Genomic DNA, 22,600 nt, shown 5'->3' on the forward strand with positions numbered 1-22,600 from the left:
CCCTAGTTGTCCAGGTATTTTAGAAGTAAAATCATTTAAGATAGCACACATCTTTTGTTCACTGTGTCTGAAGTTTACTGTCCAGAAAAAAATAAAAGATTTTTATACATAACCAACAGCAAATAAGGAGATAATACTGAGCTAGAAAGATCTAGAGGATACATTTTGCTATTTCTAAAACAGCACATAAGAGAAGAGCCTGTGACATCATAAGTTTGGAAACAAAATAAAACTCGATATAAAAGCTGAACTAATTTTCAAAGTAATATGTTAATGTTTTAAAGTTTAGCTCAACGGATTCTTAGTGGGAGTTGGGAAACTGAATAGAGGGAAAATAACACCTATCTTAGACTAGAAGCTGCTGTAAAATAAAAATGATTATCAACAAGAAGAACCAGAGAGCTACAGAACATGCATCTCTAAATAATCTGGTCTTGAGCACTCATGCTATGTCTATCAATATCAGATGAGGCCTATGTGAAAGAAATTGGCAGGCTACCCAAGTGTAAGATATGATCATTATGAATTAACTAATTCGACAAAATGAAAAACTCATAATGCCTAACATTTGGGAGTGGTAATTTTACTATTTAAGTCTCAGTTTCATTATCTGAACAATGACATTAATAACAGTAACTACATCATGAAGTTGTGAGGACTAAAGAAAAACCAGACTGTAAAACAGTACAGCAGGATACACTAAGTACACAAAAAATGTTTGCTATTATGATTACTATTTTTGCAAGTCTAAGTGAAACACTAAATTCCTCAAAATGGCTACTTCCTTAAATTGCTTCTTATCATTAATAACTACAACTATTCAATAACTATTAAATAGCTATAAAATAGCTATTTAAATATATTAAAAAATATTTTAGTAGCTATTAAATAACTACACCAATGCCAAATTTCCCAATGAGTAGGAAATTTGTCAGTGTGCCACAAAAAAACAGTTAATATCCATTTCAGAGTTAAAATGACCTATGTAATTTTTTCCCATGGGGATATAAGGTGGTTTCCTTTAGTATGTAACATACTAAATTGTAATATATATTCTGTATGATCACATAAAATATAGTACACAAATGAATTTAGTGACTTTTTCTTCTTAACACTATCTTTCATAGAGATTTCAATTAAATCTAAGCAAATACTGAGCTTAAAAAAAACTGTCACTAAGCCAAAATTTACAGCATCTTCTAATTCAAAATTTGTTGCACATAAAATTCAAACCACTGACTTCTCCAATTGTGGGAAACCATAAAATTCAATTACACAATACCCATTTGTTCCTACCAAATAATAAATGAAAATAATCAATCCAAAGTTGTTAATAAGCAAAAGAAAAAATCTGCTAATGATAGCTCTTGTATCTAGCAATGAAGATGAAACTGCCATTTCCTTTATGTTTTGAGAAAGTGTACAAATATATACATTATACCATCCCTCTGGTGGTGTTGCACTGAGTAATTCTCACAAACACACAGGATTACAAGAGCCACAAGGAGAAAAACCTGAGTGCTTATTTACCTGTAATTTATCTTGTAATCTTTAAGAGCAGTAAAGCAAGACAACGACCAGAACTCATAAAGATGCTACCTCCTGGAGGTCTAGAGGAAATCACATGAGAGTCCTAAAGAAAGGTCTTTGAAGAGAAGGGGGATTGTTCTGCATGCAGAACAGTGTCCTCCTAATGCTGACATGTCAGCTAGATCCGTTAACTCAAGAGCAGGAGAAAGACCAAGCAAGGAAGACAGAATGAGTAAGATTAAATTCCAAGAGACATTTCTGAGAAAGCAGTAAAACATGGTTCCCATAAATCCCCTCTTCTTGTTTTAATGAATGTTTCTTTGATCTTCTTGTCAGAAGAACAGTGTTAGCATCGCCTCAGTGCAGGTGAGTCAAGAAAATAAGGCAATCAATGTTCTAAACATAAGAAAACATGCTATCACAGTCTGTGATCGAGTCCAAAGAGCACGCTGATTTTCACCGAGCCATAAAGTGCAGCTTCCAAAGCTGCAAGTCGAGATAAACTCATGTGATCAATTTCCACTGTTCAGTAAAATCAGAAGTTATATTAGTCTGTACTTGGCAGTTTTTAAGGAAATAGAAAGGGCTGCTGTAATAGCAGCTGCCATGGTAACAGCCATTATGGAAACTATTAGAGTACCTAAAAGACGTTTTTTACCCCAAACTAGATTGGATTGAGCTAGGTGAGAATCACCACACCAGGGTTAATTTAATAGAAAGGGTAAAGTTATAAGCAAGTGCAAAGATGTATGGTCTGGTAGTGCAGATATTAACATGGGCATTCATGTCTGTAAAGTTCCAAACAAAATGATTACTGTTAAAGATTTGAAGGCCCTGTTGCAAAACCTGTGAAAAAAAAGGACGTGCAAGATGATGCCACATGAGGATCTTAGTAGGAGAGTATTGTAATGGTGCTGGTGCAAATTTTAAATGGAGTACAAGTTTTGTAAATCCGGGATTCCATAAAGGATCAGATTTATTATAGTGAAAGAGAAAAGACCAAATCTGATCATGCCAAGTTCTGTTACTGTCTTGAACCAATAATCCTTGGAGACCCCAATTTTCTATTGTATAATTATTGATCATGAGAGCTGTGTGGAAAAATTGTGAGATCTGCAAACATGCCAATTAAATCCATCAAACAGTCGCATATCAATCCACGCATGAATACATAATGGAATTAATGGTTTAGCGTGAGACATTCCAGACGCTGTTTCCTTGGAAACCAAAAGTAAACACAAAGGTCTGATGTTTAATGGTAACAATTCGAGATCGTTTTGGGGGGTTTTATTATATTATTCATATACCACTGAGTGCTGGTATAAGCACATATCTGTGCATTTGTTCAGTTAGTTATGCAGAAGGGTAGATGTGAACCATTAATGGTCCAAGGAGAATCTAAGGTATTGCATAGGTAAAAGAGATGGGAGGAGAAAGCCATTGTCCCCTAGTAATGGTAGAATCATTGATAGAAATAGGAATTTCTGGATCTTCCCATGGGACAACAGACAACAAAGGGGGGTTCAGGAAGTGAGCCCAGTATGTATAGTTATTGTTAAGTAGCACACAAGCAGGAACCCAGGTGAAAAACAGAAGTAAAAAACTAACCCGAAAGAGCCATACCTTATGGGCAGAGTTAGCAGTTACAATGGCTAAAAGGGAAAGCAACATATTTTCAGGAGTAATAGGTGTGCCACTATTAACAACAGCTATTTCAGCTCTTAAAGTAAGACGTTTAATATCACCCCACATAATGTCAGCGGCTGGAGAATGATTGGTTATTTCTCAGTCTTTTTGGAAGAGGCATGCCAGGAAGAGTCATCTGGGTGGTCAATAGATGAAACTCCAGTAATGGATCCTTAAGTCCTTGGTGCCAACTCATGATAAAGTTTCACACAATGGGCAGGGATACAAAGTGGACCTGATGGAGACAAAACAGCAGCATATTCCCTTCCCCATGTTACTAATTTAACAGGTCCTTGCCAAATAGGAGAGAGGGTGGTTGTTTAAAAAGTACCAGAGGGAATTCTTATGAATGTGGAGTAGCAAAATGTCTAGTAACAGCAGCTGATTGTGAAGAATTTTTGGAAACTGACAAGTGATTAGGAGTGAATAATGGTTTTTCCAGTGGTCATGTATGGATGTGAGAGTTGGACTGTGAAGAAAGCTGAGCACCGAAGAATTGATGCTTTTGAACTGTGGTGTTGGAGAAGACTCTTGAGAGTCCCTTGGACTGCAAGGAGATCCAACCAGTCCATTCTAAAGGAGATCAGCCCTTGGTGTTCTTTGGAAGAAATGATGCTAAAGCTGAAACTCCAGTACTTTGGCCACCTTATGTGAAGAGTTGACTCACTGGAAAAGACTCTGATGCTGGGAGGGATTAGGTGCAGGAGGAAAAGGGGACGCCAGAGGATGAGATGGCTGAATGGCATCACCGACTCAATGGACTTGAGTTTGAGTGAACTCCGGGAGTTGGTGAGGGACAGGGAGGCCTGGCGTGCTATGATTCATGAGGTTGCAGAGAGTCGGACACAACTGAGCGACTGAACTGAACTGAAGGCAATATATAATCATGCCCTGCTGCTGCTGCTGCTGCTGCTAAGTCGCTTCAGTCGTGTCCAACTCTGTGGGACCCCACAGACGGCAGCCCATCAGGCTCCCCTGTCCCTGGGATGCTCCAGGCAAGAACACTGGAGTGGGTTGCCATTTCCTTCTCCAATGCATGTAAGTGAAAAGTGAAAGTGAAGTCACTCACTAGTGTCCAACTCTTCACGACCCCATGGACTGCAGCCTTCCAGGCTCCTCCATCCATGGGATTTTCCAGGCAAGAGTACTGGAGTGGGGTGCCATCGCCTTCTCCAATCATTCCCTAGGAGGGATTAATTCTTTCCTTTTCAGTTTATTTAAAATTAATTTCGGTAGCCCATTCATGCATTCAATAATGCCTGTCCAGTAAGGTTGTGAGGAATACCTGTGATGTGTTTAATATCCTATAGACGAAAGAAATCCCTAAGTTTGTGTGATGTATATGCTGCAGCATTAGCAGTTTTAGTGGCTTGAGGGTGTCCTAGAATAGTAAAACATTCAAGGTGAGCTTGCACATGATGTGCTTATTCTCCATGCTGTGTGGTAGCCCATAAAAAGCCTGAAAAAGTATCGACAGTTACATGCACAAAGTGAAATGGTTTCAATGGAGGATAATGAGTCACATCCATCTACCATAACTCATTAGAACAAAGACCACAAGGGTTATAATGCCAGCTTCTGGGAGAGAAGGAGTTAATAACTGACATGTGGGACAGGTACTAATAATCTTTTGGCTTCCTGTATGGTTAGAGCAAATTGTTTATGTAGCGCCTTGGCACTCTGGTGGAAGAACTGATGTGACTGAAAGGCAGCAGTAAACGATGATCCTATAAGGTGAAGACATGAGTCAGCTTGTTGATTTCCGAAAGTGAGAGCTCCGAAAATTGTCTATGTCCTCCAATATGAGCTATGAAAAAACGATGATGTCGTTTAGTTAAAAGAGTTTGAACAGAAACAAAGAGGGAAAGTAATGGTTTATCCATTGAAGTATTTTAAATAGAATCAGGCACTTGTTGAATGATATTAACAACATAAAAGGAATCTGTTAAGAGAGTAAAGTTTGCAAGGTTTGCAATGCAAGCAAGACAGCAGCTAATTCAGAATGTTGTAGGGAAGTTTGGGGGCTGGTAAAGATCTTTATCCATCCTGATGTTTCCTTCCAGGTCACTATCCCTCAAGTTTTGACTGCCATCTGTATAGTGGGTAAGGAAGTTAGGAACAGGATTTCTAGAGACAAGAGGATGTAAAGAAAAGGGCACTAATTGTAAAAGAGAAGTTATTTTATCCATCAGTAAGTTGTAAATAATTCCCCTGTAAAATCTGATATGGCGATTTGAAATTGTTCATTAGTTTGATATAATGATTCCACGTTTTCTTTAGATATTCCCACAAAATTGTTTGTGGATCTGAGCCAGTAAGGCAACAGAGGCCTAAGTGTCCTTGCTGTAATAGATGTAGTCTCTCCTGTAAGCAGGGAAGAATAATATATTTTGGTTGATTAGGATCATGTAGCCATTCAATGTTTTTTATCTCTTTAGGTAAGATGTGGGCAAATATTGCTGTAGGAGTATGTTTGATAGAAAGAAGAATCAGTGAAAAAGGATGTGAAGAAACATACAGTCAAGAAAATGTTTAACATAAGCAGCACTGAATTGTGGTAATAAAGCATAATGTTAAGGAGAAAAACAGCAGGGTGAGTGAGGTAGGATCTTCATTTCCCTGTAATAATTGAAAGAAAGTGAACGTGAAAGTCGCTCAGTTGTGTCCGACTCTCTGTGACCCCATGGACTATACAGTCCATGGGATTCTCTAGGCCAGAATATTGGAGTGGGTGGCCTTTCACTTCTCCAGCGGATCTTCCCAACCCAGGGATCGAACCCAGGTCTCCCACACTGCAGGAGATTTTTTACCAGCTGAGCCACAAGGGAAAGGAAGCTCTGCAATATGTTGGGATGCCTAACGTAGGTCGTATACAATTTAAGTGACTCAAGAATTGCTGTAAAGAAAGAAGAGTTAATGGTTCTGGAACCTTGAAGGAAAATTGTAAAAGAGTAATTGCTTTTTGTAAAATTTGAAAACCAAGATATTTCCATGGGGGCATATGTTGGATTTTCTCTGGAGCTATTATTAACCCCTGTGAATTCAAATATGTCTGCAAGGAAGAGAGAATTTCTGCTAATTTTTGTGGTGAAGAGTGTGCTAAAAGAATATCATCCATATAATGATAAATACAGGCATCAGGAAATTGTTGTCATAACAGGTACAGACTTAGATCTACAAATCTTTGACACGTGGTAGGGCTATTCTTCATACCCTGAGGTAAGTATTTCCACTGATATCATTGTAAAGGATGATGATTATTTATATTAGGAACTAAAACTGTAAATTTCTGTTTATCTTCAGAATGTAAAGGTATGGTAGAAAAAAAAATTTTAAGATCTATAATTATTAGTGTGATCATCTGGAATTAGAGAGGGGTTTGGAATAGCTGGTTGTAATGAACCCATCGGCTGCATTTGAGCATTATTTACTCTTAAATAATGAATTAAATGCCATCTTCCTGATTTTGGGGGGATAATAAGGATGGGAGTATTTTAAGGAAGGTTGTCTATGTCCTGCATCTAATTATTCTTTAACCAATTGTTCTATAAGCCCAATTTCTTCTTTAGTCATAGGTCACTGCTCTATCCAGATCCAGGGGGTGGGGGTGGGGGAGGGTTCATCAATCTAGATGATTTGTAATGGTATATAATAGCAGTGGCCCTGAGGATAAATTTGTCTGTAGTTTTAGTTGATATTGTTATAATATATCTCACCCCCATAAAGCTGTAGGAATATTCATGATGTAAGGACAGATAATAGCTACATGCCCTTCTGAATCTGTACAGATTTTTGGAAAGGTGCTTTGATATGCTTCTTGGAATCCCCCAACAACTAACATCTGTCCATGGACGCTTTTTAAAGGCCAGATGGAAGGCCATTCTTGTTTTGTGATAATAGCTATATAAGTTCCTAATCTATTAAACCCTTGAATGAAAGGTCTTGAATTTTTAGAGTTTATGTGGGGTGGTTAGTCAATTAGCATTGTCTAGTAAGCCACATTCGAAGATCCAAAGCCTCCTTTCCTAATTTCTTTCTCTGCTGAGGGTACAAAATAAGGCAAGAGTAACAGCTGTGCAAGTTTTGTCCCTTTCTCTACTGTATGATAAGTATGTGAGAGCCATAATTTGAATACTGCCTGAGTAAACAGAATCAATTACCCTTGGTAAAATATGAATACCTTTCATAGTTATGCTCGACCGGCCTAAAATAATTCCAACGGTGTCTTCAGATAAAGGGCCATAAACTTCTGTAGGAATACATTTAACTTCTTCGACACTATGAACAGAGGTTAGCAATATTGTACAGGAGGTGGTGATCAAAACCATCCCCGAGAAAAAGAAATGCAAAAAGGCAAAATGGTTGTCAGAGGAGGCCTTACAAATAGCTGAGAAAAGAAGAGAAGTAAAAGACAAAGGAGAAAAGGAAAGAAAAGAAAAGAAAAAGAGTTCCAAAAATAGCAAGGAGAGATAAGAAAGCCTGCCTAAGTGATCAATGCAAAGAAATAGAGGAAAACGATAGACTAGAAAAGACTAGAGATTGTTTCAAGAAAATTAGAGATACCAAGGAATATTTCATGCAAAGATGGGCACAATGAAGACAGAAACGGTATGGACCTAACAGGAACAGAAGATATTAAGAAGAGGTGGCAAAAACACACAGAAGAACTACACAAAAAAAGTCTTAATGAAACATATAACCACGATGGTGTGATCACTCACCTAGAGCCAGATATCCTGGAGTCCAAAGTCAAGTGGGCCTTAGGAAGCATCACTATGAACAAAGCTAGTAGAGGTGATGGAATCCCAGAAGAGCAACTTAAAATCCTAAACAATGATGCTGTTAAAGTGCTATACTCAATATTCCAGCAAATTTGAAAAACTCAGCAGTGGCCACAGGACTGGAAAAGGTCAGTTTTCATTCCAATCCCAAAGAAGGCAATGCCAAAGAACGTTCAAACTACCGCACAATTGCACTCATCTCACACACTAGCAAACTCATGCTCAAAGTTCTCCAACTTAGGCTTCAACAGTACGTGAACCGAAAACATCCAGATGTGTAAGCTGGATTTAGAAAAGGCAGAGGAACCAGAGATCAAACTGCCAACATCCAGTGGATCACAGAAAAGCAAGACAGTTCCAGAAAAACATCTGCATCACTGACTACACTAACGCCTTTGACTGTGTAGATCACAACAAACTGTGGAAAATTCTAAAAGACAAGGGAATACGAGACCACTTCACTTGCCTCCTGAGAAACCTGTATGTAGGTCAAGAAGCAACAGCTAGAACCAGACATGGAACAACAAACTGGTTCCAAATTGGGAAAGGAGTACGTTAAGGCTGTATATTGTCACCCTGCTTATTTAACTTATATGCAGAATACATCATGCAAAATGCTGGGCAGGATGAAGCATAAGCCGGAATGGAGGGAAAAATATCAATTATCTTAGATATGTAGATGACACTACCCTTATGGCAGAAAGTGAAGAGGACCTAAAGAGCCTCTTGATGAAAGTGAATGAGGAGAGTGAAAAAGCTGGCTTAAAACTCAACATTCAGAAAACTAAGATCACGTCATTCAGTTCAGTTCAGTTCAGTTGCTCAGTCGTGTCTGACTCTTTGCAACCCCATGAATTGCAGCACGCCAGGCCTCCCTATCCATCACCAACTCCCGGAGTTCACCCAGACTCACGTCCATCGAGTCAGTGATGCCATCCAGCCATCTCATCCTCTGTCGTCCCCTTCTCCTCCTGCCCCCAATCCCTCCCAGCATCAGAGTCTTTTCCAATAAGTCAACTCTTCGCATGAGGTGGCCAAAGTACTGGAGTTTCAGCTTCAGCATCATTCCTTCCAAAGAAATCCCAGGGCTGATCTCCTTCAGAATGGACTGGTTGGATCTCCTTGCAGTCCAAGGGACTCTCAAGAGTCTTCTCCAACACCACAGTTCAAAAGCATCAATTCTTTAGCACTCAGCCTTCTTCACAGTCCAACTCTCACATCCATACATGACCACAGGAAAAACCATAGCCTTGACTAGACGGACCTTTTCTGGCAAAGTAATGTCTCTGCTTTTGAATATGCTGTCTAGGTTGGTCATAACTTTCCTTCCAAGGAGTAAGTGTCTTTTAATTTCATGGCTGCAGTCACCATATGCAGTGATTTTGGAGCCCCCCAAAATAAAGTCTGACACTGTTTCCACTGTTTCCCCATCTACTTCCCATGAAGTGATGAGACTGGATGCCATGATCTTCGTTTTCTGAATGTTGAGTTTTAAGCCAACTTTTTCACTCTCCACTTTCACTTTCATCAAGAGGCTTTTGAGTTCCTCTTCACTTTCTGCCATAAGGGTGATGTCATCTGCATATCTGAGGTTATTGGTATTTCTCCCGGCAATCTTGATTCCAGCTTGTGCTTCTTCCAGCCCAGCGTTTCTCATGACCTACTCTGCATAAAAGTTATATGCAATATATATTTTATATATATATATATAAAATATATATATTTTATATATATATATAATATATATTTTTTATATATATATAATCATGGCAAATAGATGGGGGGAAAAAGTGCTCACTGAAGATGGTGACTGGAGCCATGAAACTAAAACATGCTTGCTCCTCAGAATAAAAGCTATGACAAACCTAGACATCATATTAAAAAGAAGAGACATTAGTTTGCCAACAAAGGTCCATCTAGTCAAGGCTATGGTTTTTACAGTAGTCATGTATGGATGGAAGAGCTGGACCATAAAGAAAGCTGAGCACCAAAGAACCAACGCTTTTGATCTGTGGTGCTGAAGAAGACTTTTGAGAGTCCCTTGGACTGCAAGGAGATCAAAGCAGTCAATCCTAAAGGAAATCAGTCCTGAATATTCATTGGAAGGACTGATGCTGAAGTGGAAGCTCCAATATTTTGGCTACCTGATGTGAAGAACTGACTCATTGGAAAAGACCCCGAAGCTAGGAAAGATTGAAGGCAGGAAGAGAAGGGGACGACAGAGGACGAGATGATTGAATGGCATCACCGACTCAATGGACATGAGTTTGAGTAAGTTTGAGTAAGCTCCGGGAGTTGGTGATGGATAGGGAAGCATGCAAGCAGGCATGCAGTCACAAAGAGTGGGACACGACTGAGCAACTGAACTGTCTGAACTGAACTGAAGGAATTTCTCACTCTTCTATGGCAAAAACCACAATTATGACATAAATTCCAAGTATTTAGATGCTGTACATTAACAACACCTATACCATTTTTCAACCAATGACCTACTGGTTCCCAATCAGACACTTTCAAAGAAACTTCTTGTGGATACCAAGGACAAGTATAAATCACCATAAGAAGTTTAGTTAAGTCTGAATCAGAAAACTTACAACCACTAATGGCAAGCAGAAAAGAAAGCTGATGCTTATGAGCAAGCTGTCGAGGAGAAAGTTACCCAGAGTGGAAAGCGAAAGTACCGCACATCTAGAAGGCTTCATTCTGTCATTAGTCTTAAAGGCCATAGTTTCTACCTGGAAGAGCAGATGTCCTTTTCCCTTGCTCAGGCTTGAGCAAGCAAACCTTCACATGGTCCCTGTTTGGCCACCAAATGTGGCAGAGTCACACTGGGTTAGTTCTCACAAACACATAGGATTATAAGAGAGTGCGGGGAGAGCTCAGAGAAAAAGCTGAGAGCTTATTTACTGGTAATTTATCTTGTAATCTTTAACTAAGAACAGTAAATCAAGACAAAGACCAGAACTCTGGGATTAAGGAAGTTACCTCCCAGAGGTCTGGAGGAAATCACATGAGAGTCCTAAAGAAAGGTCTCTGAAGATAAGTGGGATTGCTCTACAAGGAGAACAGTGTCTTGCTAATGCTGACATGTCAGCCAGACCATCTAACTTAAGGGCAGGGGAAAGACCAAGCAAGGAAGAGAGAATGAGTAAGATTAAATTCCAAGAGACATTTCTGAGAAAGCAGTAAAATATGGTTCCCAAATAAACTTAACTACTTCTTTTAAGTTATAGTATTATGATTTTTAACACTTTCATATTTGTCATTATCTTAGAGACAAGACAATTTCTTCCACATGGCTCTCTGCATTTCTGGAATAAGGACTATTCAGTTTGCCTGTGCTAACAGAAATCTGACCAAGATACATATCAAATGATTTTTCCAATTTTAAATCTGAAATGGTGATTGTGTTTTGTTAGAAAACCAATTATTCCTTCACTTTCTATAAATTCCAATTCACTATAAATACCTGTTATGAAAAACACTTTGATTTTAGTTTAAGTAAAAGCACCAAGTTTGATGTTTTGTTTGATTCAATATATAAATGTATATCAAATTCTCCACACTAATGTTCATTCTTATTACTAATTGGGTACAAATTATCAAGATTACAGTTCTTTAAAAACATTTCTTTTCCATTGTCATTAAAATATACTTTGTATTCATTTTAACACAAAAACATTTTATTTTAATACATAAGCACCTCTTCTTAAGCATCTTTCTTTTTTGAGACATAATGAAATATTTCCATTTGAAATAAAGTATCTTGAATTTACTTGAAACTAATCCAAGAAAGAGCAAAGTGGTGAAAGCATAGACTAAAGAAGATGACCTTGAGTTGATAAATACCATTTGAATAATTTGTCTGTGGGGAGTTCATTACGTCATTTTGCCTACTTTTAAATACTTAATTTTCACCGTTATAAATAAAAAGTCAAAAACAACTAAAACACATTAACCTACCACCAAAGTAACTAAGTACAATGGTATATGTAACTACTCAACTGCCAGATTTCCTGACACAATCAACTTGGTATGAATGGAAGTTTCATGGCACAGAAACCTTGATCTTATTCACTGCCCTATTCCCAGCACTTGGAGTATTACTTGGCACATAGCAAGTACCACATACATAATATACATTCCAGTTTGCATCTCAGTTTTATACTACTGTTGGCATCACATGCTTTTTACCAGAAAAATACAACACCTAACTAAAAAATTCGATTACCCACAAGTCTAGAGGACTTCTGCTTTCAAAAGCTTGAGGTTTCCTCACTCCGATCCTTCATGCTTTAGACACATATCTGTATTGTAGGGCTTGCCTGGTGGCTCAGTGGTAAAGAATCTGCCTGCCAAAGCAGGAGACACAGGTTTGATCCCTCTATCAGGAAAATCCCCTGGAGAAGGAAACAGCAACCCACTCCAGAATTCCTGCCTGCGAAATCCCATGAACAGAAGAGCCCGGCGAGCTACAGTCCATGGAGTAGCAAAGAGGCAGACATGACTTAGGGACTAAGCAACACAACATCTGCATTGTAGCACTTACTGGTTTAATTCACTCACTGAATTTTCAATGAAATATTGATATCTCTGGGTCATTTCAACGGCTTTTGGGAATAATATGTCAAATATCCGAAGCTGGAACTGTCCCCAGAAAACTAGAACACATTACAGGATGTAGCTGAGAACTGATCCTGTCTCTCTGGAAACAGTGACAACGAAACGAAAGCTCATGTAATTCTCTCCGCCAAAAAAATTAAACACCTCCTAGGGCAGCTCTACACAAAGGAACATTTCTAAATCAAAACTCAGCAAATGCACACTTAAGATTTTGCATCTAATGTATGTAATTTTTACAGTTACACTCAAAACAAATTGCACTTCAGCTGATGATATGCATGTTTAAGTAGCTAATGGAAAGTCTAGTGCTGTCCACAGTTTACTTCGAAATGCATCCCTCAAATCTGATGGACTCGGTGTACTTATAAAGGACAGACAGATGGATAAAGACATGATAAAGAAAGTTTAGTAAAATGTTAATAGTTGAATCTAAATCATGAATAAATGGATGTTCACTATAAAATTCAACTTTGCTGTAGGTCTGAAAATTTTCATAAGGTAATGATAAAAGTTGTATTTACATGAACACTTACTAGATGATAAAATGTAAGGTATGAAAAGAATTAAAATTATGCAAGTGCACACTTTAAAAGTGTTTCATGAAATAAGAGTGGGGAGAAGAGGAATATTTCCACATTAACATACTTTTAGCAATATTATCTAGAATATGTAAATAACTGAATTACTAAGTTTAGTAGACTTGATTACTTATTTCAAGTTGGATAAAAAAAAGATCTCAATGTTATTTGGAGTAAATTTAAATTTGAGAATATATGGAACAAATATATGTACCATATATTATCTACAAGATCTTAGAAATTAACAAACTCATGTTCTGAATTCACTAAAAAATTTATTTCCAACTCACTATAGTCTCCAGGAGAGAAATAACCAATGAAATGAACAGTACAAACATTCAACTAACTCAAGGAAAGAAATATTGTTATGTAACTATTTAATTATAAAACCTAATTATATAACTCAAAACTAACTAAATATGATAGAAAAAAATCTTTTAAATTTTTTTTTCCCCTTGGCTGTACCCTACAGTACATGGGATCTTAGCCTTCTGACCAAGGTTTGACCCCAGTAATGGCAGTGAAAGCACCAAGTCCTAACCTCTGGACTGGCAGAGAACTCCCCCAAAATAAAAATTTTTTAAAATGTTGCTGCTCAATCCCATGGACGGAGGAGCCTGGTTGGCTGCAGTCCATGGGGTCGCTAGGAGTCGGACAGGACTGAGCGACTTCACTTTCACTTTTCACTTTCATGAATTGGAGGAGGAAATGGCAACCCACTCCAGTGTTCTTGCCTGGAGAATCCCAGGGACGGGGGAGCCTGGTGGGCTGCTGTCTATGGGGTCGCACGGAGTCGGACACGACTGACACGACTTAGCAGCAGCAGCAGCTCATCACTACCCTCAATCTTTATAATGTTCACTGCCACCAAGATTAGAAAATCCTTTACTTGACATACATTTGTTAACAGAAGAAGCCAAGTAGAAATAGACAGGACTACTTCAGTTTCAGTTACATTACAGTGCCCAGAATATAAACCACTAGTGTTTTGATCCTAGTTTCCAAACTTTATAACCCCTGCTGCTGCTAAGTCACTTCAGTCGTGTCTGACTCCGTGCGACCCCATGGACTGCAGCCCACCAGGCTCCTCCGTCCATGGGATTTGCCAGGCAAGAGTACTGGGGTGGGTTGCCATTGCTTTCTCCTAAAAATCTGAAATAAGCCAACAGAAAATGGACACTTTATGTTGCAACTTCATTACAATGTTCCACATTTTCTATCTGTTCCCTATCAGGCTAACAAGGTGGACTTCCACAACCGGAAACTTACTGGTATCTAAAAGCCATTGTCACAAAACTTTTATCAAGGCTACAAAGTCAGATAAGCTCATAGAAATTACAGATTAAACAGAAAGCATATTTTTAAAAATAAAGGTCTTATGGACATCTAAAAGTTAAATGTGGATGTCCTGTCATAATCAATGGCCTTCCAATAAAAGAATGTGCAGATTGTGTGTAAAATACTTCTTTGGACTTAAGTCTCCTATTTATCTACTCAAATTTAAAACCAAATAAAAATTTATGTGAACTACCTTACAAGTAACTTATTATCAATACAGAGGAATTTTTAAGTGCTCTAAAGTACTAAATAATAACTGGTATATTTGTCAAGTTACAACTGAAGATAAGCTTTCCAATACTCAAATAAAGTGTAATTTAATATCAGCACCAAGATATATGTGTCCAGTTGCCTTCTAGGTTAATCAAACCCAGAAGTTCACAAAATAGATACTTTACAACTGAAGTCATACTAGTGTAATAGGTACCATCTCAAGTCCCTATTTGATGTCATACTTTATGTCACAGCAATAGTTTTTCAAACATATTTCTGGTGTATCAGACTTGAGAATGAATGGGACAATGGGACAAAGGAAAGTAATAAAAAAGAGAGAGAGAGAAATGCAATAAAATAATTTTGTTAGAGCAGAGAACCCAAACATACAAAATAAAATAGAACATTAACTTTCTCTATCTCAGACACTAGTGAGAGTGGGTTCTCAATTGTTGAAGGATCTGCTAAAGCTTTATATTTAGGAAAAAAATATATTCTGTCCTTTCAACCACAACTGGGTGCCATTTCTGCTTTGGCTCAGCCTCTTCATTCTTTCTGTAACTATTTCTCTGCTCTTCCCCAGTAGTATATTGGACACCTACTGACCTGGGGGCGGCGCTCATCTTTCAAATTTTTACATGAAGTTTTATTGAGGTATGACATTCATCTAAAAAAGTATACTAACTGTAAATGTTATTTTTGGATAAATTTTCACAAGGTTATCACACTGCATAACTACCACCCAGATCAAGAAACAACATTCCTAGCATGGCAAAAGCCTTTCTGTGCACTCTCCCAGTCACCACCTCTGTCTCCCAAAAGTCATCTCTTTCCTGGCTAGTTCTGCCTATCTTGAAACTTTATATAAAAGGAAACACATACGATATACACTTTTGTTTCAGTATTGTTTGTGAGGTTCACACATGTTGCTGCATTTGACAGCAGTCCATTCTTTCTCATTGCTGTATAACTGCACAATTAATTTATCCACACTGTTGGATATCTGGATTGTTGCCAGTTTGTAACTCTTATGCACAATGCTGCTAGGGAATGATCTTGTACATGTCAATATTACACAACAATACAGTTTTTAAAATATAATTAAATGATTTTGTAACCAAATATTTATAAATTTTTAATATGATTTTATTAGGTCCAAGTAACAATTACAACTCTATGTACATTTCCAGTTTGTATCACTGAAACATTTTAACCTAAGAATTCTGCCAGCCCATGAAATTAGATGTGAATAGAAAACTACTTTTCCACCTAAATGGAGAAGGCAATGGCAACCCACTCCAATACTCTTGCCTGGAGAATCCCATGGATGCAGAAGCCTGGTGGGCTGCAGTCCATGAGGTCGCTAAGAGTCGGACACGACTGAGCGACTTCCCTTTCACTTTTCACTTTCATGCGTTGGAGAAGGAAATGGCAACCCACTCCAGTGTTCTTCCCTGGAGAATCCCAGAGATGGGGGAGCCTAGTGGGCTGCCGTCTATGGGGTCGCACAGAGTCGGACACGACTGAAGCAACTTAGCAGCAGCAGTTTCCATCTAAAAGCAGGCAACAAACAACACAACAGCAGGAGGACTATCTGTGGCTTTGCCACTAACAGAAATCACAGATATTTTTATATCATGTTCCAGCTGTTTGCAGATACCTCAAGAGTATCATTTACACTCATCACTCCTTTGAAACCATAGCAATGAAATCCCTACCATTACATCTTGCTTGACATCTAACGACCTACTAAAGAAGTATATACTACTATATCACAAGTATGATTTTTAATAGTTTAGGCTGTAATAATAACTGTAAGTAATAGGCTTCACCAGATTGCTAAAGGGTTCCATGTCATAGAGAAAGATAAAAGCCTCCATTTTTTTCTTTAAACTGAAATGCAGGTATAACATAAAAGGCAAAGGGATAATTTTCCAAGAGCCATCAGAGTACAACATATTGAGGGGAAAAGAAGGCTTTAAATTAATAACCATAATAAGTGTTCACCAGAAAATCTGTAATGTCTGATTCTTACGAGAGAGGATGTGAGAATACAGACTTTATAGAGTAAGACAAACTGATTGGGGGAATGGAGAGATCAATCTAACGGAATTAAAATAGGAGAGGAATGAACTTGGACAAGGTCTGTGCATGTTCTGTGCTCCAAAAGGAGAAAAGCAGTCTGGATTCCTCCCCATCTAGGAGGAGACTAGTAGCCAGAGAACTTAACAAAGTAAGATTTACCTTTAGACTTACAGTTGAATACATATAATCTGATTTCACAGACACTTATGTAAAAACATATCTCCCTATCTGCATACAGCTGATGAAATTATTTTACAAAGGAAAAAATACCTCTGTTTCACTTGACACACACAAAAATGGCATAAAATGAAAATGTTTGGCTTTGTTTAGATTTTACTAAAACATCCTCATTCACTGAGGACTTCCCTCTCCTGAAACACAGGAGACCCCGGTTCGATTCCTGGGTAGGGAAGACCCGCTGGAGAAGGGATAGACTACCCACTTCAGTATTCTTGGGCTTCCCTTGTGGCTCAGCTGGTAAAGAATCTGCCTGCAATGTGGGAGATCTGGGTTCGATCCCTGGGTTGGGAAGATCCCCTGAGAAGGGAAAGGCTACCCACTCCAGTATTCTGGCCTGGAGAATTCCATGGACTGTGTAGTATATGAGGTCTGTGACATGGGTCAGACATGACTAAGCAACTTTCACTTTCCCTCACCTGACATCTTTAACTCAACTGTCATCATCAGTGACATCAGTGCTCAGCCACAATCTGACTTTGACTCTGCAAACAGGAATCACCTGATGAACTTTTAAACAACACTGACATCCAGATTCTATCCACAGAGATCATGACTTCATTAGCTAGGGAGGACCCATTCACTGGTGCTTAAGAGTTCTCCAGCTGAATCTAATGTACAGTGAGGACTGACAGCTCTAATTTATATCACTGATCCAAAATCTAACCTCAAAGTTCTGTTAATCTCAACTCCAATAACCTTCACCTATCCTCATTCCTACCACATACCCTGAACTTCAGTACCCAGAACTGCTCCATTTTGGAAACTCTACATTCCAAAGTATTCATTGCTTATCTTCCCGCCATACCTGGTCTTCAACCTCACAGAGACTCTCCTGTCCTTCAGCCTCCAACCGCTTTCAATTTAGTGTCTGTCTCACAGCCTTATCCCCTTCCTAATCGGTCCATTCCACATAACACAGCACCTCAACAATTCTGTCCTCCCTGGGTCCATCACTCATCTTGCAATCTCAAATCAATACAACTTGCTTTCGCTACTCCCAAATTGGTGCCCCTACAAAATTTAAGCTTATAGACCTTCAGCAGCAGCGTCTCTAAACGTCTCTGGTCAGGAGAGCCCTACGATGGCCATGCCAAAACCCCAATCCTGGCCCCAATCTCCCTCTACCTCCTCCGCTTTCAACAAATCATCTTGCCACCTCTTACTTTACATAAAAATAAAGGCCTCGACATATGAACTTTCTCAAGTTGATTCTCACACAGACAATGACCTTACTAGAGATTAGAGGGTCCTACCCATTGGTCTTTTGTTGTTGTCTAGTCACCAAGTCATGTCCGACTCCCTGCAACCCCACAAGCTGCAGCACGCCAGGCCTCCTTGTCCCACACCATCTCCCAGAATTTGCCCAAGTTCATGTCCATCCAGCCATCTCATCCTCTGACACCCTCTTCTTTTTGCCCTCAATCTTTCCCAGCAACAGGGACTTTTCCAAAGAGTTGTCTGTTCACATCAGGTGACCAAAATACTGGAGCTTCAGCTTCAGCATCAGTCCTTCCAATGAGTATTCAGGGTTCATTTCCTTTAAGATTGACTGCCTTGATCTCCATGATGTTCAAAGGACTTTTAGGAATCTTCTCCAGCACAACAGTTTAAAGGCATCAATTTTTTGGTGCTCTGCCTTCTTTATGATCCAGCTCTCACAACCATACATGACCAGTGGGAAGGCCATAAACTTGACTATATGAACCTTTGTTGGCAGAATGTCTCTGCTTTTCAACATACTGTCTAGGTTTATCATAGCTTTCATGCCAAGAAGCAATTGTCTTCTGATTTCATGGCTGCAGTCACCATCCGCAGTGATTTTAGAGCCCAAGAAGAGGAAATCAGTCACTGCTTCCACCTTTTCCCCTTCTATTTCCCATGAAGTGACGGGTTCAGATGCCATGATCTTAGTTTTTTTAATATTTAGTTTTAATCCAGCTTTCTCACTCTCCTCCTTCACCCGCGTCACCTGTTTGCTTTCTGCCATTAGAGTGGTATCATCTGCATATCTGAGGTTGTTGATATTCCTCCTGCCTATCTTGATTTCAGCTTGTAACTCATCCAGCCTGACATTTCTCCTGATGTGCTCAGCATATAGGTTAAACAAACATGGTGACAACAGACAGCCCTGCTGTGCTCCTTTCTAAACCCTAAACCAATCAGTTGTTCCACACCAGGTTCTAACTGTTGCTTCTTGACCCGGGTGCAGACAGGTAAGATCATCTGGTATTTCCATCTCCTTAAGAGCTTTCCACAGTTTGTTATGGTCCACAAGTCAAAGGCTTTAGTGTAGTCAGTGAAGCAGAGGTAGATGTTTTTCTTGAATTCCCTTGCTTTCTCCATGATCCAGCAAATGTTGGCAATTTGATCTCTGGTTCCTCTGCCTTTTCCCTTGTGGCTCAGCTGGTAAAGAATCCGCTCGCCAATGTAGGCGACCTGGTTTCAATCCCTGGGCTGGGAAGATCCCCTGGAGAAGGGAAAGGCTACCCACTCCAGTATTTTGGCCTGGAGAACTCCATGGACTGTATAGTCTGTGGGGTTGCAAAGAGTTGGACACAACTGAGTGACTTTCACTTTCACTTTCCTCTGCCTTTTCTAAATACAACTTGGATGTCTGGAAGTTCATGGTTTGTGTAACACTGAAGCCTAGCATGCAAAATTTTAAGGGTGAACTTACTAGCATAGGAGATGAGTGCAGCTGTCTGATGGTTTGAACGTTCTTTAGTACTGCCCTTCTTGGGAACTGAAATGAAGATTGACCTTCTCCAGTCCTGTGGCCACTGCTGGATCTTCCAGATTTGCTGACATATTCAAGTTATGACACTAATAAACTGATTCCTATCTTAAAATTCACTCCTCTCCATCTTATTTAAACCAGCTTCTTTGCTTAGCAATAGCCTCTGGGCAGGTCTCTTGGCTTTCAATTTTAACAGCTCTTTAAGCCAACTCCCACTGCAGTGTGTTCTATCATTAAAATACTCGTAGCATGTATACACAGTGCAGAATAGTGTCATGAAGGTTTTATGTCGTAACTTTCTCCATGATTTTATCATGGGTATTTCCCATTGTTATATGAAACTGTATTTCCACATATAAATTTCTGTCTACATTTTAAGGCTCTACTAAGCTCTATAAATGTTATACTATTCAACACTTAAAATTGTTTTGAAGATTAGGAAGTTTATACCTCACTTACAGTAAGCAGGCACTAGCTAAATAGATAATCACAATAAATTATCATTTAAAGTAAGTCATCTTCTCTCTAAATATACCTTACTTTATAATCTGAAGCCATGTAAATGTGTTACAGAAGCTTTCATAGTGGCTCAGCAGTAGAGACTCCAGTATTTCTGCCTGGCAAATCCCACAGACTAAGAAGCCTGGTGAGCTTCATTCCATGGGGTCACAAAGAGTCGCACATGACTCAGTGACTAAACAACAACAAATGTGTTACATTAAAAAAAATCTAACTAGAAAAGAAAAAAAACAAAGTAAAACAAACCCAGCGATACATATTCAGTTAATGGCATAACCACACAGAAAACCCTGTTAAGTATCCCAAATTTCTAATAGGATCTATCCATAGGAGAGTAAGGGAACTAAAAACAATCATTTTTAAAAAAATAATTCATACCTTTTCCCATTGCTGCATTAATCCTACATTTTGTTTATCACTTGTTTGTTCTAGGTAAACTATAAAATAATCCTATCAAGCTGAAAATATTTTTAAATTGAGATATGTACTAGAAACATCAAGTCTGTAAGCTAACCTGGAAAAAATGACATTTGGTAATAATTAAATCTGCCCCTTCTGAAATATGGTAGGCCTCTTCATTTTTCCACCTTAAATGACGTTAGATCAGCCCCAAAGTAAGCTGTAACCTAGCAGAAATGACAATCAGGAAGGTGGTATCACCCACCTAAGAGGGTTAGAGGATTGACTTATAGAAGTAAAAAACAATTAACATATAAACAAATATTTGTGCCTTTTGATGGTGTATAATGAATCCATAATATACTCATATACCATCACCGTGAGCCCAATCCCCCTAAGCAAAACTTTAAGACTGACCGCTTCTTGACCTTCCCCAGATCCTCCCTTGGATCTCTACGGAGGATTTTGAGGAGAGAGAAAGAACATACACCATCCAATAAACATTAGTGCCTACTATGTGCCAGGTTATAAACACAGTGCTGGGAATAAAAAGCAAAACAGCAAGCTCCTTGAGCAAAGAAAAGAACTGGCTCAAACTACTAACTCCCAGAGCAACCAAGAGAAAAGCAGCAGAAGAGCACACCAGAAGCTGCCTGCCTGTCCCTGAAGTGCCCCTTGCTGAAATACTTCTTTGTTAACTGATGGTCTGAGTTTTATCAAACCTCGAATTTTCTTCACAAATTACAATCAATACAAGCCCTCCCTTTTAGAAATTTAAACAAGAGATATAAACTATAGCTTTTCTACATAAATAAAATGTTATCTTTTATTTTCAAACTTTTGACTTTTAAAAGCTTGATCTACCTCCATTTCAGTTAGCTTTGACAGAGAAAATTCACTTGGACACTAGGTTTTGAATTATTCTAATGTAAGAACAACTTACACTGGCGTGACTTCGAGGAGATACTCTTTCTCTTGGAAGTCTTTCATAGTCATATCGTCCCTCAGAGCACATTTCATTTCCTCTGTAAGCCACTAAAGGATAAAAAAAGAAACCAGAGAATAATGGGTTTTAGGTTACTAGGAAATAAGTAAGAAAAGGAAAAGGTAAGTTATTACATTCTGATCCAAATATTTTCTAGAGACACTTAAGGGGGAATAAATGTAAGTGATCAAAAGGAAAAAAGAATGATTACAACAATTCTTCAAAAATAATTCTGAAATTTTCTTTAAAAGAAAAATGTAATAAAAAGTCCCACCTTTCTTCAATTTCCAAGGCTATGAAAAGCTTCAAAGACTATATGCCCATCAACTATGGGAAGGTTCATACGACCACAAGTTTTCCATTCTCATAGAGTAAAAATTAGAAAAGATTCATTTTAATGAGTAGTATGAGAGACTGATCAGCAAAGCTGAATGATGTGTACAACTGCAGCTTCATCTTTTCTACATCCTTAAGAGCTTACTGTCTCTCTGCACATCCAATGAAGTGGTTTTACCTGGAAAAAATACTAAGTAAACAATCCTGTAAAAACACACTCAACAAACCCTGAAAGAAACCACTCTTGATTTTTTTTCAAATCTATAATCTCATTTTAATGCCAAGGCACCTTTGTAAAATTTGAAATTAAAAGTTCTGCCAGGATTCTTCACATGTGGGAGGCAGAGAGAGACTCCAACTTTGACAGAGAGCTGACACATTCTGGGTAGAGAGCTAATGTAGTGTGATACAGAGTCCTGATGAAAGAGCATCTGCGAACAAATTAACAATGCAAACAAGAAAGAAGATGAGAATAGGGTGCAGGAAACAGCCCAAAAGTCATTTACATAAAACACTTAGTTGAGGAGTTGGCAAATGTTTCTGTAAAGGA

The 22,600-nt window shown here is 38.6% G+C and overlaps 1 protein-coding gene across 12 annotated transcripts in view; it reads right to left on the reverse strand.

The window, feature by feature from the left end:
- Positions 1–22,600, reverse strand: part of PPHLN1 (periphilin 1) — a 171,882-nt gene that overhangs the window by 134,292 nt on the left and 14,990 nt on the right. For all 12 annotated transcript variants that reach the window (XM_019960775.2, XM_019960773.2, XM_070789252.1 and 9 more), the window contains exon 2: positions 21,673–21,764. In XM_019960775.2, coding sequence (XP_019816334.1) covers positions 21,673–21,764 — 92 coding nt within the window. The remainder of the gene's footprint in view (positions 1–21,672; positions 21,765–22,600) is intronic.

The sequence above is a fragment of the Bos indicus genome, chromosome 5, assembly GCF_029378745.1.
Source record: "Bos indicus isolate NIAB-ARS_2022 breed Sahiwal x Tharparkar chromosome 5, NIAB-ARS_B.indTharparkar_mat_pri_1.0, whole genome shotgun sequence".
Classification (NCBI taxonomy): Eukaryota; Metazoa; Chordata; class Mammalia; order Artiodactyla; family Bovidae; genus Bos; species Bos indicus.